General features: G+C 37.6%; 1 protein-coding gene across 1 annotated transcript in view; it reads left to right on the plus strand.

Annotated features, from left to right (window-relative positions):
• wnt6b (wingless-type MMTV integration site family, member 6b) overlaps positions 1-15,788 on the plus strand; it is a 32,972-nt gene that overhangs the window by 1,002 nt on the left and 16,182 nt on the right. Inside the window, exon 2 of the mRNA XM_042001116.1 lies at positions 12,819-13,039. Within this exon, the coding sequence (XP_041857050.1) occupies positions 12,819-13,039 (221 nt within the window). The remainder of the gene's footprint in view (positions 1-12,818; positions 13,040-15,788) is intronic.

The following is a 15,788-nucleotide window of genomic DNA, read 5'->3' on the forward strand; positions in this document are numbered from 1 at the left end:
AAGAAAAAATAAACAACTTCAGTTCCTTAGGTTAGCAGGTTAAATCTTTTTTATTTTGCCAATTTATTTAAAAGAAAAAACATATCCAAGACTACTTCCTAGCTACAGTGACACATGATTAATTACTGAGTGATAAATACTGAAGTTCTTACACCCAGGATAGAAATAAACCCATGGATTTTAATGCAAAGCTGTGAACTTAGCTGCATCTTAGGAGCTGAGTGACTAATACAGGGGGTTAGAGGAAGGGGAAAGACAGAAACAGGGAGGTGAGAGGTGTGTGCTCTTCATTGCCTGCAGTGGGTGAGAGGACAGGGAGATCGGTGAAGGTGGAGGTGGTGTTGATGGTGTTTGTGTGTCTGTGTAAGGAGTTCAGGGTGAGGAATGTCAGGTGGCCCTCTAGGCACAGTGGATATGTCATCATAAAACAATCCATATAGGCTCAGCTCCACAAGGTGTGTGACAGTTCAGCAGACAGCCAGACAGACAGACATGTGCAGCAGATGAGTTGATAACATATTTTCTTTTCACTCAGGTTTCTGTGTTTCTGTCTGTGGAGTGCTTTCATTGATGTCTGTGTATTGTTTTGCTGGAGAAAAATCCCATTTCTGTTCTTTACTCTTGTGCGCATGCACACACACTTCTGCTGTGTTTGAAAGTGAAGCTTTGTGGTTTTGTTCTATTGAATCCTCCCACTGTTCATTCACAGCACAGTCAAGGTCAATGTGGGATGTAGTGTCAGAAAGGCTCTGCAAGTCTATGCACTTGTATGTATGGCAAATGGCTCTCCTTAATCCAGACATTTTTCTGTCTCTTACTTTAAATGTGATGTAAAAGTATGCAACATGCTAAGATTAATAGTGTCAAATCAATGAATAGGACCACTGGTAGGACGAATCATTCTTTAGCCCAAGCACCCTTCTGGCTTGGGCCACTGAGTTAGAAGGAACTTGGAGCAGCATGAGGAGCAAGAAGTTAAGACTTTTTTCCCCATCATGATTCTTCTGAAAATAAATTTAATGTGCATAAGAATCTGAATTAATGCCTGAACCCAAATATCTGCCAAACCTCCAGGATCACAGCATCATACATCAATATAGACTGGTCCAGAGCCAAACATTGCTGTTTCATAAATAAGGCAAAAAACGTGCACAATGTATACCGCTTCCTTACTTCTTCCTATAACAGAAGCAGAGCTTCTGACTCTATGATGATGATGTTCAGTCTCTCACAGTCTGATCAGTTGGATTTAAATGGTCTCGCTACATCTTTTGCGACATCAGTGTTCTCTGTTCATTTGGCCACAAAACCTTATAAGATGTAAGGATGGGACTCTTGGAGGCCTTAGTCTTCCTGTTTCCATGCTCGAGAGCCTGCGTTCACACCACACAACTTTTAAATTTTTTTTCTTTCAATATCTAACCACGGATTGTGACTTTACTCCATTTTGAAGATGTTAACTAACATAGGCAACCTATTAAGGATTTTCTAGTAAGACTGGGCTGAAAAATACCTGCATAGTGGGACTATCTCATCAAATTGTCACAAAAGGAAATTTTATTTGATTAAAAAAATACAAAGGAAGGAGTATTTTTGTGATGAATGTATATATGACTGGTACAGGGCACCAGGTGTGCTTCCCTGCTTGACATCCACATGTTTTCTTAACATATGACTTGGAGTTTAATTGCTTTTTCAGTCTTCATGTTTACATGTCACAAGAAAAAAAACTTATAACTGAGTCATTCCAACTAAAACCAGACTTTTAAAATGCATGAAACAGGCAGCAGCAGCAGCGAATGACGTAAACACAGTCCCCATTATTGCAATATCTGACATACTTCAATAAACTCAATTACAGTCCTATGGATGTATAAAGGGACAAGGACAGTGATCCAGTTAAACAACAAGGTCCAGCTGCTTGACTCAACTGTACATTTAATCGCTGCAATGCCTGACTTGGCTTAGTTATTAAGACAAATTGATTAAGTAATTGATTACGTTTGCACATTAACAATCACATGATTAGATTTAGGTGTTAATTAGCATTGGTTAGACATGAGTTATTTTTGCCACTTCATCAATAGGGTCCAGTAATTAGTTTTGGAGTTGTCAATTGATCTGGTTTATTCAAGCCACATGTAGCAGAATCCTAAAATCAAAATAAAAAAAAGGCACAGATAGCCTATTGTGTATGAAGAGTCAACTAAATTACTGTAGAGTTCATGTAAGTGCTCAGTTAGCCTTATGTTATTCAGGACTTGGGACATTTACTGTATTTCAAACAAAGCTATTGTGGATTAAGGGAATCAACACTAAAGAATCAGCTACTTCCTTTTTATCCCCACTGACATAAATTGTCATCTTCTTTCACTCACTCTCTTGTACGCTGGCTCGCTTACACACTCAGTCACACGCACACACACAGTGAGTGACTGTGATGCAGCCGGGGTGAAGCCACACCTGCGGGTTGCTCTCCAGTCTGCCAGGACAATGATTTTCTCTGTTGAAAGATGCTGGACATGCCATCATACATCGCTCTTTCTCCGTCTCATGCTCATTCCTTTTGAATGTCTCTATCTCCGTTTGTCTTTTGAAGGAAAATGACTATCATATGGATAGTTTGTCGCTGAAGGAAAAGAGAGCTGCAATGAGAGACGCAGAGTGAGAGATATGAAATGCTGGGAGATAGCTGCCCTTTCAGAGCCTCCGCTGATTAAAGCGCTCTAATCATTTGGCCTGAGAGCAGAGAGCACAGCTCAGAGGAGTGAGGAATGTCTTTGCTCTCTTATACTAGTTTTGACTGCAGTGCTTTAGCAAGGCCAACTTTGTTATTTGTGGGCATCTGTAACAGCCCTGGTTTGGCAGTCAGCCTACCTGGAACATGCCACAGTGCCACAGGTGCACATACACACTGTATTTGTGTGTTTGTCTGTATGTTTAAACTTTCTTCTTTGTGAGATCCTGTTTGTGCCAGTCCTAATATATGTCCAACCCGTGGATCTGTTTAATATATACTAGAAGATGCACAGCAGCACTCGTTCTGTAAGGGTATATGTGCTGTATGCACACACATTTAAATACAAGCACAGAACGCACAGTCAGAACCTCAATCACTGCAAGAGAGTTTCGTTATAACAGATCTTATCTCATCCACTCCAGTCCTTCTCTGAAAAGCTAAATGTCTAATCAGGACCAGGGAGATGGATAGAGATAACTGGCAATGTGGGTTTGGCAACGTGCACAGTAAAAAACTGACATTTAATTGTTTATGTGTGTGTGAATTGGATTGCATGTGTCTATGCTTTAAAACATGCGTGAAAGCTTTTGTGTGGACACGCATGCCTACAGTGTATACCAGTGTGAAAAGTTAACAGGGAAGAGGGCCAGAATTATCTGAGCATTGTAAAGATATTTATATTGTAAAAAGAGCGGGTCGAAGATTATTCTTATTAGTAGATGACAGCTTTAAATATGAAATATAGCAATGTTTAACGTTTTTAAGGTCTGACCTGACCTGAACTGACAGTATTCATCATATACTGACTGGATTGGAGAGGAGAGGAATTTTCATTTTTTGGCAACATTACACACTAAATAAGAGATCTTGAACTGCAAAGTTAAAATTTAGGGTTAGGGGTTAAGGTTAACCCTCATCAAATACCGGATCCAGAGCTGGCCTTTTCCTTTTTTTTATTTTTTATTTTTTGGCCACGTTAATTTTAGAGGTTGAGAAGACCTACAATATTACCTTAAACGAAGGCAGACGTCATTGTCTTCCAATTTTTTGGGTGTAGGGCCTTCATTTCTAATTCTCATTGATGTCAGTATAATTTATGGCATTTACAAAGCCCCATTTTAATCCCCCCAAAAGAAATTTAGAATGGAGAACATAAGTATTTTAGTCTTGTTTTCACTTACCTGTGTGTTCATATGTGAGTTAACTAAAAGTCCATAAATTCTACAGTCTACTTTTGTTCCCATTTGGAATTTGCCTTGGAAAAAGTTGAAGAAGTTTAACTTTTTAGTGGACTGTGGAGAAGCCGAGGCAGGTGTTTGTTATTGGCTAATGCCATGTTGCTAGCATTGTCACATAAATATTGTGTTGCTTTGCCATTTATTTCCCAGTGTTTACTGGCTGTAGAAAGCACATTTGTAAGGTCTTCTGGAAATGGAATGGTTTGGTCTGGAGAACAGTACTCTTCATTTTACAGTTAAATACGTAATGATATACAGTATGGATGCATGTAACATGTTACATCCAACACTATTGTACAGGCTGTTCATTATTATGCAATGACAGACAGTTCGCTTAGTGCTTACCTAATGTATCAGTATACTATTGCTTTATTATTGTGCTAATGTTTCAACTTAAGGCTCATTTATGGTCCCTTACGTACATAAAAAGTGACATTCCTTTCAAGTGTTGTCATATGTCTCTGTCCTCTCCACTAGTGGGCAGTGCTGAGTTCAGAGTTCACGCCCATGAGCAAACATCAGTTTCAGACATCGTTTGGCAGCGGTAATGCATCACTATACAGTTGTTTCCAACCACCTAACACACCCTAAACACTCGCATATAGTCTTTCTACAAAAGTTTGCTCAATTTCCACAGTTGTTGTCCTTGTCTTCATTCTTCTTCTGCTTTTTTTTTTTTTTTTTTTCTTCTTCTTCTTCTTCTCTGGTTTGTTTCTTTTGCATGTCACATGTCAGCTATTCTGCTCAACACTGCCCCCTGCAATTTCTGGTGGTATTGCTCCGTCTTCTGCGTCAAGACAGATAGCTAAGCTCCCTGAAAATGGAACAATTTGCACGCGTAACTGACGTAGAAGGTGGGCGAAGCAGTCTGTTCATCTGCATATCTGTCTTCTGCTCATTAAAATCCATCAAACTTTCACTTTCAACAACACTGATGGGATCCTTTTCTTTAGCTATTACCTTTGAGATAAGATCAACTAAAAGCACTTCACATCTAACAACCAACTGCCTGTCTTGAGACAAAGCTAGCCATTGACTGCTGATTTGTCAATGGATCTGTTGGATGTTTCACTTTGCACATGTGCATAGCTGTGGTAGACTCATGATATGCTAGCTTTACCTGCCAGAGTTTGCATTGGACCTCATCCTTGTTTATTTTCATCAAGGGGTTCCACATAGAGCTTTTTTGCTAGTTGTTGTTTTTGTCTCTATGTTTTTTATGATTGTAGTCTATAAGTATTGACTCTTACAGTACCTTACATTTTATACCAGCACCTAGCAGTAGTGAAGCATTCTTCTGCTGTTTATTTCCTGGCTGTACCAAACAGCTTTGTAAATTCCCACCACCTTGCGATGGAAGTGATCTAATTCTACGAGGAGCTGGTGAAAACGAGACAATCACATATTGAGATAATAGTCACATAGTCACCTTCATACAATTCATTTCCTACAATTAAATGAGTATCCAAAAGTTTGAAGATCATTAACCCAACTTTAATTTGTCCTACTGTAGATTTTCTTTTGAAACATCAGGGCGATATCAGGTGTGCTGGATCTTTGAGCTTAAGTTGTTTCAGATAATGTCAAATTGGAGAAATACCAGACTGGCCAGCTGGAGTAAAACTAACTGTTTCTATGAAAAATGATTCCACACATATATGGTAAAATTTCTGATTTTGAGCTGCACCACCACTATTCAGCCAGCATGCCTTTGTAATTCCACATTGGCACTGAAGAGAGATTTCCTTGTAGGCCCTAGTTCACTTCTAAACTCAACTTTGAATAATCAGAAAGAGTCTGTTGAATACATTGCATCTTGCTACCACTTCAACAAACATTAATTCCTATTTGATTACTGTCCAATGGAATCAGAAAGTAATGTCTTTTTCAGTAGATAACATATCACAATTTGCTAGAGGTTCTTGTTGATGTTATTTGCTCTTATGAAAAAGAAAGTGATAGTTAAATGGCCTCTATCTAGTTGGTATACATTTAGCTTGGTGTAGCTGGCTTTATTTAATAGATGATGAAGACTACTTCTCACAGTCTTACTTGCTTGTATTACAAAAAGCTTTAGCTTTCATAGCAACTTATCAAATCTTTTCTTTGTAATCCGTTTGTAGCATTGAGCTCATCCATGCACCTTTTTAACCTTTTGTATTTGTCTGAATATTTCTGTGGTCTGAGTCTGATGTGTATCTTTTGGCTGCCGATGCTGTTGGGTGTGCCACTGTTGTTAAAACAGAACAAATGTGTTTCTCATGTGAAATTGCTTTCTCTTGCTGCTCTCCTGCTGGTCACACTGAATTGTTACTGCTGGTGGTTGCACTATGAGTGGTGAAACATGTTTTTGTTTTGTTTTGTCTTATGAGACATTTCATTATTCACAGCCTTGTTTTAAATCAGCAACAACATGATCAAACATGTCTGTCAGGAAAGGACATGTCCCACACTGCAGGGTCAGAACAACTGAATTTATTTACATCATTCAATTTATCTTTAGACTGCAAACATTTTATTTGTTTTGACTTTTTTATCACCTCACTTATATCTCTGCATTTCATCTCAAGTCTTTTTCATTTCACCCTAAATCCTTTTAACAAGTTCTTCATTTCTAGACCATCTTTTTTAGACCCCTCTGTCTTCCTTTGACCCTTTTCCTTTTTCACTCTGGCATCTAAGGCTAGTGCTTGTCGTGACTACCTTCATCTCCAGCATACTTGAGGGATTAAGAGGGGATGAAATTCACTCATTTGTGGGTGGAGGGAAAAAAACAGAAGGCCCCTGTACAGTACAGACCTATATCTATGCTGCTGTGAGATCTTTAATGAATACTGAGGTCTCTCAGAGCATCATTGTCTAATCCCTTTCTGAGTCCCCTAAGGGCCCTTAAAATACTCTATAAGGTGTCTTTTTATGATACTGTATCTGCATTTGAAGCATCAGTTTTCTCTTTAATTTCACTGTCATAAAGAAAAACCTTGGTCTTTTAATATTGTCTGAAAGATAATCTTTTTTTTTAGTAATTAAATATGAAAATATATACCCACAAACAAAACAAGCTATTGTAGACTGGAAGTTAAGATCTTGATAGACAATATGTGAAGTCATTGTAGTTGTAGCATTGAAGACCTCGTTATCAAGACTTTTAATTTGAGAGCTTTTGATTCTTCATCTGTTTTGTATCTTTGACAGATACGCTGTTCTCTCTCTGTCTGGGTCTTTATCTTCGCGAAGAACTGTTCATGCAAGGCAGTGTTTCCTCAAAGCCCGTGATGCTATCAGTGGCTGAACATCCTGCTTGAGTTATCTGTTCAGGAGCTGTATCATAAATGACAAACAAAGAGTGGCACTTTGCATGAGTGGATCTGATTACTGCCTAACTTTGATGTTCCAATTGGCCAGTGCATGTGTGTACATGTCTGCACTGTACTACATGCACCTGTTTTTGGAAGCTGTGCATATACACATATATGCAAAATGTGTAAAATCTTAATTTTGGGGGGATTTTCCATGGATACGGATTTTTTAGTCTAGTTAAACATTAATATGGTAGCTGGAAGACAGGAGAGCCAATTGAAACAATTGATTTTTAATGGCATCTTATGCAGAACATCAGTAGTTTGGGTTTATAAAGGCAGCAATTCAAACTTAGTCCTTCCTCTTTTTAATGCAGAAAAAGACATATGTAATTTAATATATTATGTTAAATCAGAAAATAATTTTTTTAAGCTCAAGATTATGATAAACAAAATGTTTTCAAATTATTAACTGTCTTTCTGGAAAATCATGCACAGTTTACTGTGAATCTTGCTCTTGTTGGGTTTTTTTTGTATTTCTTCTCAAAAATTAAAAACCAAAAGTTTTGAGTTATGTGAGGAAGTAAAACAGACTGTGGTTTGTCACAGAGGAAAGCAGTAAATCAGAGAAATGAAATGCAATTTACTGATTGTTTCACAGTGGTCATGTATAAAACCACAATAACACAACACATTCTTGGTATAAATCTTTAGTGGTCTAGTTCAGTACAATGAACGTTTACTATTCAATGCGTCGAGAGATCTTGATGTATCTTAATGTCTTTAATTCTAACATTTTTCAAACAGATAGAGCTTCAAGCATTAAATAAGCTTTAATTAATTTGTTTTGGTACATCAAAAATCTACCAGCTATCTTTAATATTAAAAAGCTTCATCTTATTAGTACCTCCGTCTGTACTGCACAGACTGCTACATCCTGCTATAGAGTGCAGTGTTGGTAAAGTTAAGTTTGTGAGGGAAGCTGGGAATACTACCAAAAATGTCAGCATCCAGATGCATAAAATCCATGTTCACTTTCAGAAACACAGCTCTGGATCATGGCGGGTATGTATTCAGCTGTAAATGGAGTCAAATCAAAAGAACTTCCAGTTCATGGTGCTGATAGTTGCAAAGTTGGGCTCATTGAGTTTATTTATTTCAGGTCAGATTGGAAACAGATAATGTAGCTCTTAGTTTTGCATTTTCCCATTCCAGTTTACGCACTGCTTTCATTTTATCTACTTTGTGTTTTCAGTTAAATGACATCTTCTCAGAAGGGTGGCTGTCCTCCACCCCCATGTTACATTAGTGCTACGAAACACTGCAGCTGCTTAACAAAGTTTCTTCTGCTTTTTCTAAATCTTCTTTTCTTTTATTAATGTTTTGTACAATAGTCAAACATAACATAATGTTGCATCCTTATTGTTAACAATCCTATACTTCATTATATATTCATATTAATTCTGTGTAGGCTGCAAATTATTGATTATGTTCAGTCGATACAAAAATAGCCATGATGCGTCATGTCCTAAATGTGAACAATTTTCATACCTTTAATCTAAACAATCCTTTTTAGAAGTATTATGAAGCAACGATATATTGTAATCAAGACTGTTTGTTATCTATAATGGTCACTGCCCAGGAAATATTCCAAACACAGCTAAATATAAAAGAAAATGAATATCCTGCATGGCTTTTGTCTATCTAAAACTGTTTCAAATTCAAACACTTCGTTATTTGCCTGTTTTCATTTGCACCAATGCCCAATCAAGTATTCCCATATACTGCACCTTATACGGAGGGACACTTTGGTGTTTTTCTCTCCAAACAAGGGCAAGAATGCTTGGCACTTTCAGTACGTTTATCCCATCATCCAATTAATGCACCCCATTTTTGGTTATATCTCCAGAGATGTGCTTTTCCACCTGAGTTCACCCCATTTCCAGCAATCCCATGTCCCTCATCACACCCCATTTCTAAACTTCTAAGGCAGTCTAATGCACATTATCCAGCCTCCAGAAGACATTTAGGGATAATATTAACCCACCATGTCAAAAACAATTATTTTGATGTGCTGGAATACCTTCAAAATAAGTTACTTTGATGGCTGTCTTCATTGCTTAAGTCTTAAGAGTTCATCAGAGGGCAGTTACATAATTAGACTTGAAAAGTGTGCTATCCAGAATTATTTCCAGTATCACATTACAACTCAAATGCATCTGCTTAGGCTGAAGAAGACAACATGTGGGAGTGTGTTGTGTTTATGGGATTTTGTGTGATAAGGGGTTGTTTTACAGTAGGAAGAGAGGAAAAAATAAGGATGCTGCATATTTAAACAAAAGCTCACACTGCAAACAAATACCACTCAGAAAGTGTCAGTTTTAGAAACTCATCAAACAGAAAACAAAAGATATTTTTGTAAGTGAACACCTCATCAGCACTGATCACATTTAGACATGGCTGGTTAAATAAACCAGCTTTTGGTATTTGGCTGAAACTATTGCTGAACTGAAAGTCTGAAAAGACTACTGCTTCAATTAGACACGTTTACTAGCTCTGAATATTAGACAAGTGGAGTCGGGCTTTGACTGTGGTAGTTGCTTCTAGTATGTGCAAGATTCATAAAAACTCAACAGTCTATATTTTGATTGGCTTCTAAGTAAAGAAAGTCCCAATTAGATAATTTTATACTATTTCTTTTCCACATATCTGCTTACAAATAGCATAAAAGTATTTGGGACTCCCCTAACCCTCTGCACATTCACCTCATCAAATATATTGCTGTTTGTTGGACTGATAGTGGATGATTGGAAGAATGGAACATCCTGCCCAAACCTATCACATGATCTGTTATATCATTACACTGGAAAAGGTTTTTGATGTGAGGCAAAGTGTGAAGTAATGTGAAAAATCACATGTTGCTCCCCTTTTAGAGTAGAAATTTTTCAGCAGAGTACAAATGGATAAGAATCAGAGACAGAGCAGGGGATAACACAAAAGTAAAAGAAAAATAATTATTAAAATCATTCTGATTGATGTCCAGCACATTTCAAAGAGAAGGTAGCTCTTATTTTGTGGAGAGTAAAAGAAAAGTGCCTATTTTCCAAAGCCAGTACTTAATGCTTAACTCTTCTGACAGTGTTTCTTTATCTCTGTCACTAGTCCACTTGGCAGTGTTTTCCTTTGTGTTAACAGAGATCATAAGAAATGTTTCCTCACTTTTTCAAAGCCCTCTTACTATCCCAATTTTTTATTCAAGTCCAGACTTTTTCTCTCTGACAGTGACACAGGACTCTATCCAGTGTATTCACCCCTTTTACAACTCTACACCTCCCTTTATAAAAAGCAGACTGACTTTTGTAATCTGCTGACAGAGCACTGCCCCTGGCACACACACACACACACACACACACATACGCACAGAGAGGACCAAACAAGCCAGTTCTCTTCCTTGCATCCATAAAAATCCAATCACACTACACTCAAAATACACTTGCATGCATGGACATTAATTTTATTCTCCTGTCTGCGTAAAGTCTCTTGCTGTTTCTCACACACTCTCCCTGATGGTTAGATAATAAGCGGTTTTTGAGAGGGAGTGTGTAGGTTGCTAAGTATTGTACCTCTACCTGCTAATTACCATCTACAGACTGTCTGGATGTCTTAATTATCTGTGTGACGACAACGCCAGCACACGTCGTACCCCACCTTAACACACACTGTAAGCACAGAAACACCTGTAATTGAAGCAATACATTGTTTCCATGGCAAAGTTGTCAATAAACTAAATAATTATAGAGGCAACAGTACAGTGGGTGTCTCTGCAGTATGCAGACAAATATCTGTGTATGTTTAGCTTTTAGGCTCAGATGTATGGACTTGTATGTGCATATTTGTCAATGCATAATTTTATTTTATACTTTAACATCTAGGTTTCCATGCTGTGTACCTAGGTGGATTATGTAGGATTTATGTGGATTTAATCCCATTACAAGTCTTGTCTACATGAGTCTACATGTTTTATGTGTTAGTGTTTATTTGATCAGTTTTTCCACAACACAATTTATAAAGAGGCAGTTTTTCCCCTGTGGAGCTTGTCATATCAATGGTTTTATTACCATGAAAATAGATTTTGGTTTTCAATAACACGAATCAAGGAGCTACAGTGTGTGCACACTGACATACACACACGTCTTGCTGAGAATCAAGACCGCCAGGGAGAGGACTGGTGAGAGTGTTTACTCTGCTTCTTAAAACAAACTCTCCAGGCAGATGAATGATATCAGGAGGTGCGATTAACAGGGACAAGGTTGAATGAAAAACTATGAGGTAGCCCTTTACTCACCCTCACTTTCCCCTTCCCTCCGTGTTTCATGCTGAAACTTAAAGTAGTGGATCCTGTTTGCTTACATGCAAGTATCATAAGAGTGAGCCATGAACTAAATGACAGAAGGCTGTTTGAAAAGGTGTCTTATATATACACTGAGTCAGTAGTGCAGAGAGGATGAGTAGGTGATAGTTTTGGATAAAGAAGAGTGGAAATAAAGTCATCTTGTAAAGCCACTTTCCTGCTATGCCACACTGAAGTGGACACAGATACTGGCTGTGCTTTAACATAGTAAAGCCAAGCTTCTTTTTCTCCATTATGAGTTAGCATAAACTATTTACCTATATTATATACACTCATCTGTCAGAGCTGTTTAGGAGGTCCAGAGCTGTATTTATCAAATGATTAATGTATAAATATTTTAACATTTCAAATATTTAAACTACAGAAGGCAAGCCTGATTCATTTTAGCCTAACGTAAATCAGCCTTATATCGGTTTGAGATGATATTCACTTTGATGACTGCAATCAGCCTCTGAGCACTGATGGCAGTGGTTCATATATATATATATATATATATATGAATGAATCAGTTTGTTTAAAGTTCAAAATCATTGGCTGAAATCCTTGATTAAAAAGTTTGGTTATGATTTAAAGTGCATAATCAGGACATAAAATGCATGTTTTCATTGTTTCATTAAAGGGAAAACTCTGGGAAGTTTTAAGGAGAACAGATTTTAGGGGTGTGTGAGGTTTTAGCTTCTTCACTGCCAAAACATCTACAGAAAAGCTGCATCATCTGGAAATCTAGATAGTTTGCTTTCTGGTTCACCAAAATCAACTTAAGCAACATTAAGATAAACTTTAAATGGTCCTTTGATTGAGGGGCTTCCAAATATGTGACTTCCAACTTTGTAAGGACCACACAGCTCTTCCCAGTGCAGTCCAACAGCAAAATACAGACTTGTTAATCTGACGTCAGAGCTAAGATGCCTCTGGGAAAATGTGCTCTGTTGTCTCCCACGTGCCTGTTCAACAAGCACATTGTCGCCACAGCTCAGATGTGGTGGGTAGAGCTGGCAGGCTCAAGAGCCAAAGAATAAAACTTAGCTTGCTTTGGTTTTTGGCAGCAACTGATTGCAGTGTGAACTTTCCTTTGTTGACATGTTGCTTAGAGATTGACCCCTTTCCTAACCCGCTTTAAACTTTTGCAGGGCCGTGGGCAGTCCTCTGGTCATGGACCCCAACAGCATTTGCAGGAAGGCGAAACGTCTGGCGGGGAAGCAGGCTGAGCTGTGCCAGACTCAGCCAGAGATTGTCAGCGAGGTGGCCAAAGGAGCCAGGCTGGGTGTCAGAGAGTGCCAGTACCAGTTCAGGTACCGCCGATGGAACTGCACCAGTCACAACAAATACTTTGGCAAAATACTTCAACAAGGTGAGAAATGAAGGAATGTTGCATCCGCTTTTGCTTATGTACTGACACTCTTTTTCCTGTATTATATTTTATGAAGTAAAAAAAACTACTCATTTGATTCTATGTGCTAATTTATTGAGCATACCAAGCCAGGTATGGGTCTAATGTCTACAGTATGCATCAGCTTAGCACACAGACCAAAAATATAAGCATAAACTGGAAATGTTACACTTGTGTAGTTGTACAGAAGGGACTATTTGCAATTTATGCAAGTTGTTTAATCTTGACATTCAATTTTAGTAAAACCTTACAGGTTCTTACCTCTTTTTACAGTCTATGTAAAGCCACTCTTACCATTTCCTAGTTCTACAACATTATCTATGAATTTTTACTCAGCTAAAAGTTAAGTTTCACTGTCTTGGTATTTGCTTTGACTTATCTTTATAAGGCAAATTTTGATTGAGTTGTAGAAAAATGATACTGTTGGGCTGGGCGATATGAACTAAATTTCATATCTCATTGTTTTTTTACCTGAATCATGATATAAGATATATACATCAATATAAAGATCAACAGCACGGGTTCATTAAAACAGCTGACTGAAATTAAAGTAGCTGTATATTATATGAAATGTTTCTAACACAAAAATGAAAAATACTTTTCAAAGACCATAACAAAAATACAGTTGTGCAAAATGGAAAAAAAAAGATACTTTTAAGTCAAAACAACCTATTTCGATATAAATGATTCTCCCTCATTATAAATCGAGTGTGATAAAGTCTCGATGTATTTGAAAATCTTGATATATTTCCCAGCCCTAAAAGTTGGGATGTAAAATGATTATGTACTCCAAGTAGAAATTCTTCCAGGTAAGGAAAAGTTGTGGTACTAAGGACGATGGTAGTGCCTTGGTAGCTTTTTTTTGATTTTCTCTGTTGCTGAAATGTTGAGCAGTGGAACTACCAGTAAGAGTGTGAGCAAACTGCCTGTCAAAAGAAGAACCATTTAGACAACACAGGCAAAAAAGACAAAAGGGCTGAAAGAAAATTAAGTAAAACATGAGCAAAAAATCTACAGTGTTCAAATCATCATTTAGTCTGTGCATCGATGTAGATTGATGAATTGTTACACTCCTACTTTCAGGCCAGTTGCAAAGCTTCCCATGCATGGGCATGTATTCAGTCTACAGTAAACTGTTGACATTTGGATAACTGTGAATCTCCCGATCTCTGTTTTTTTTAGCCTGAAATGTTGCTTCTCTGAATGAAAAGGAATCCAGTGGATGTGTAGGTAGTTGCTTAAAAATATTAGGGCTCCATGTGGTTTGTCCACAGAGTAGAACCCTTACAGACTGCTGAAAGATGAGAAATTTACACAACACAGGGCACATGGCCAAGCAGACATGAAAAATCCTAATTGCCTTAAGACTTGCAGACTGTTCCCTTTAGCTTGATTGCTTTGAGGCATGTATTGCTGGTAGGACCTTGTAAAAACAGAGAGCAGTCCAACCTTCGATACAGTAGTTTAGAAGATGTCTGTCGTCACATTAAATAAATTGTATTATAATAATCTTATCAGCTGTTGACAAAAATGAAAATAATGTCCTTAAAATCAATCAAGTTCTATAGATTTATTAAATTTTTAACTAGAAATGCGTAGACATAGATCCCCGCAAAACCCTTCGCTTTCTCTATCAGCTCTTCCAAAATCTTTTCATAAGAGTTTAAGCTTATGTAAACACGCTACAAAAACGTCACTTCCAATTTTTCAGCCAGCAGTACCTTGGGAGTGCAGCCGATGTCCTTACGTCAACGTGAGGTCAGATCCCCGTCTGATGACAGTCCAACAGACAAGGACGGCTGTTGTATTTCAGACTAGACATATTCACACTTGAATGACTCTCCTCATCAGATTGGGTGCGCTTGAAATGATTAGCTAAGATTGCATTTTCTCTTAGCATCTCTCCTAAGATCTTCGAACATCTTTTCTCAAACTCTTTGAAGTCTGTAATATAAGTGACATCGGGTCAGTGCTGGGTCTACTGCAATTACTGTGTTGGCTTTATTCTTGTGTGGTTACTTTCTTAGAGAGCTACTTGTCTGTTCTTTGCCAGGCCTTACCAGTGACCTTCTGATCTGTGTTTAGTTAACAAACAAGCTACATTTAATATTAATTCAAGCAGCTTAACAATGGAAAAACATATTGTATAAACCTTTTTCTGTTCTTAGTTGTGTTTTATGTCAAACCTTACTAATGCTTAACATTTTGTTCTCATTTATTTCACAGTATGCCATTTTTGAACTTCTTTTTATCAATTATATCAGTGCCTTATCAATTTTATGCAACCTGTAAGTTATTCTAGAAATGGTAATCAGAACCTTTATTGAAGAAAACTAATTAAAATGCAGTGTAGCAGTTGTGTTAATTTTGTAGTTCATATAGCTAAATCTTTACTATTAAAATGCATATTTCCTTCTCTTATATGAACTAAATTTTGTCAGTGCAACTGTTGCCAGTGTCTCCATCAGTGAAGAAAGAAAGAAAAAAACTAAACGAGCAAGAGGAAGAGAATGGAAAAGGGGGCAAGAACCTACCAGTTGAGGACGATTAATCACAAATTCCTGCCTGTCTATAGGGAAGGCCAAAGTGCTGTTCTGCTTTGAAGCTTTCACTCTTAATTACCTGGATCTGGTCTGAATGGGTGTTTATCATAGACTAGTACCAGTAACTATAAAAAAGAAGGAAAAAAAAGCCTCTGTGGTTTACTTAA

This window comes from Melanotaenia boesemani, chromosome 12 (assembly GCF_017639745.1).
Source record: "Melanotaenia boesemani isolate fMelBoe1 chromosome 12, fMelBoe1.pri, whole genome shotgun sequence".
NCBI classification, from domain to species: Eukaryota; Metazoa; Chordata; class Actinopteri; order Atheriniformes; family Melanotaeniidae; genus Melanotaenia; species Melanotaenia boesemani.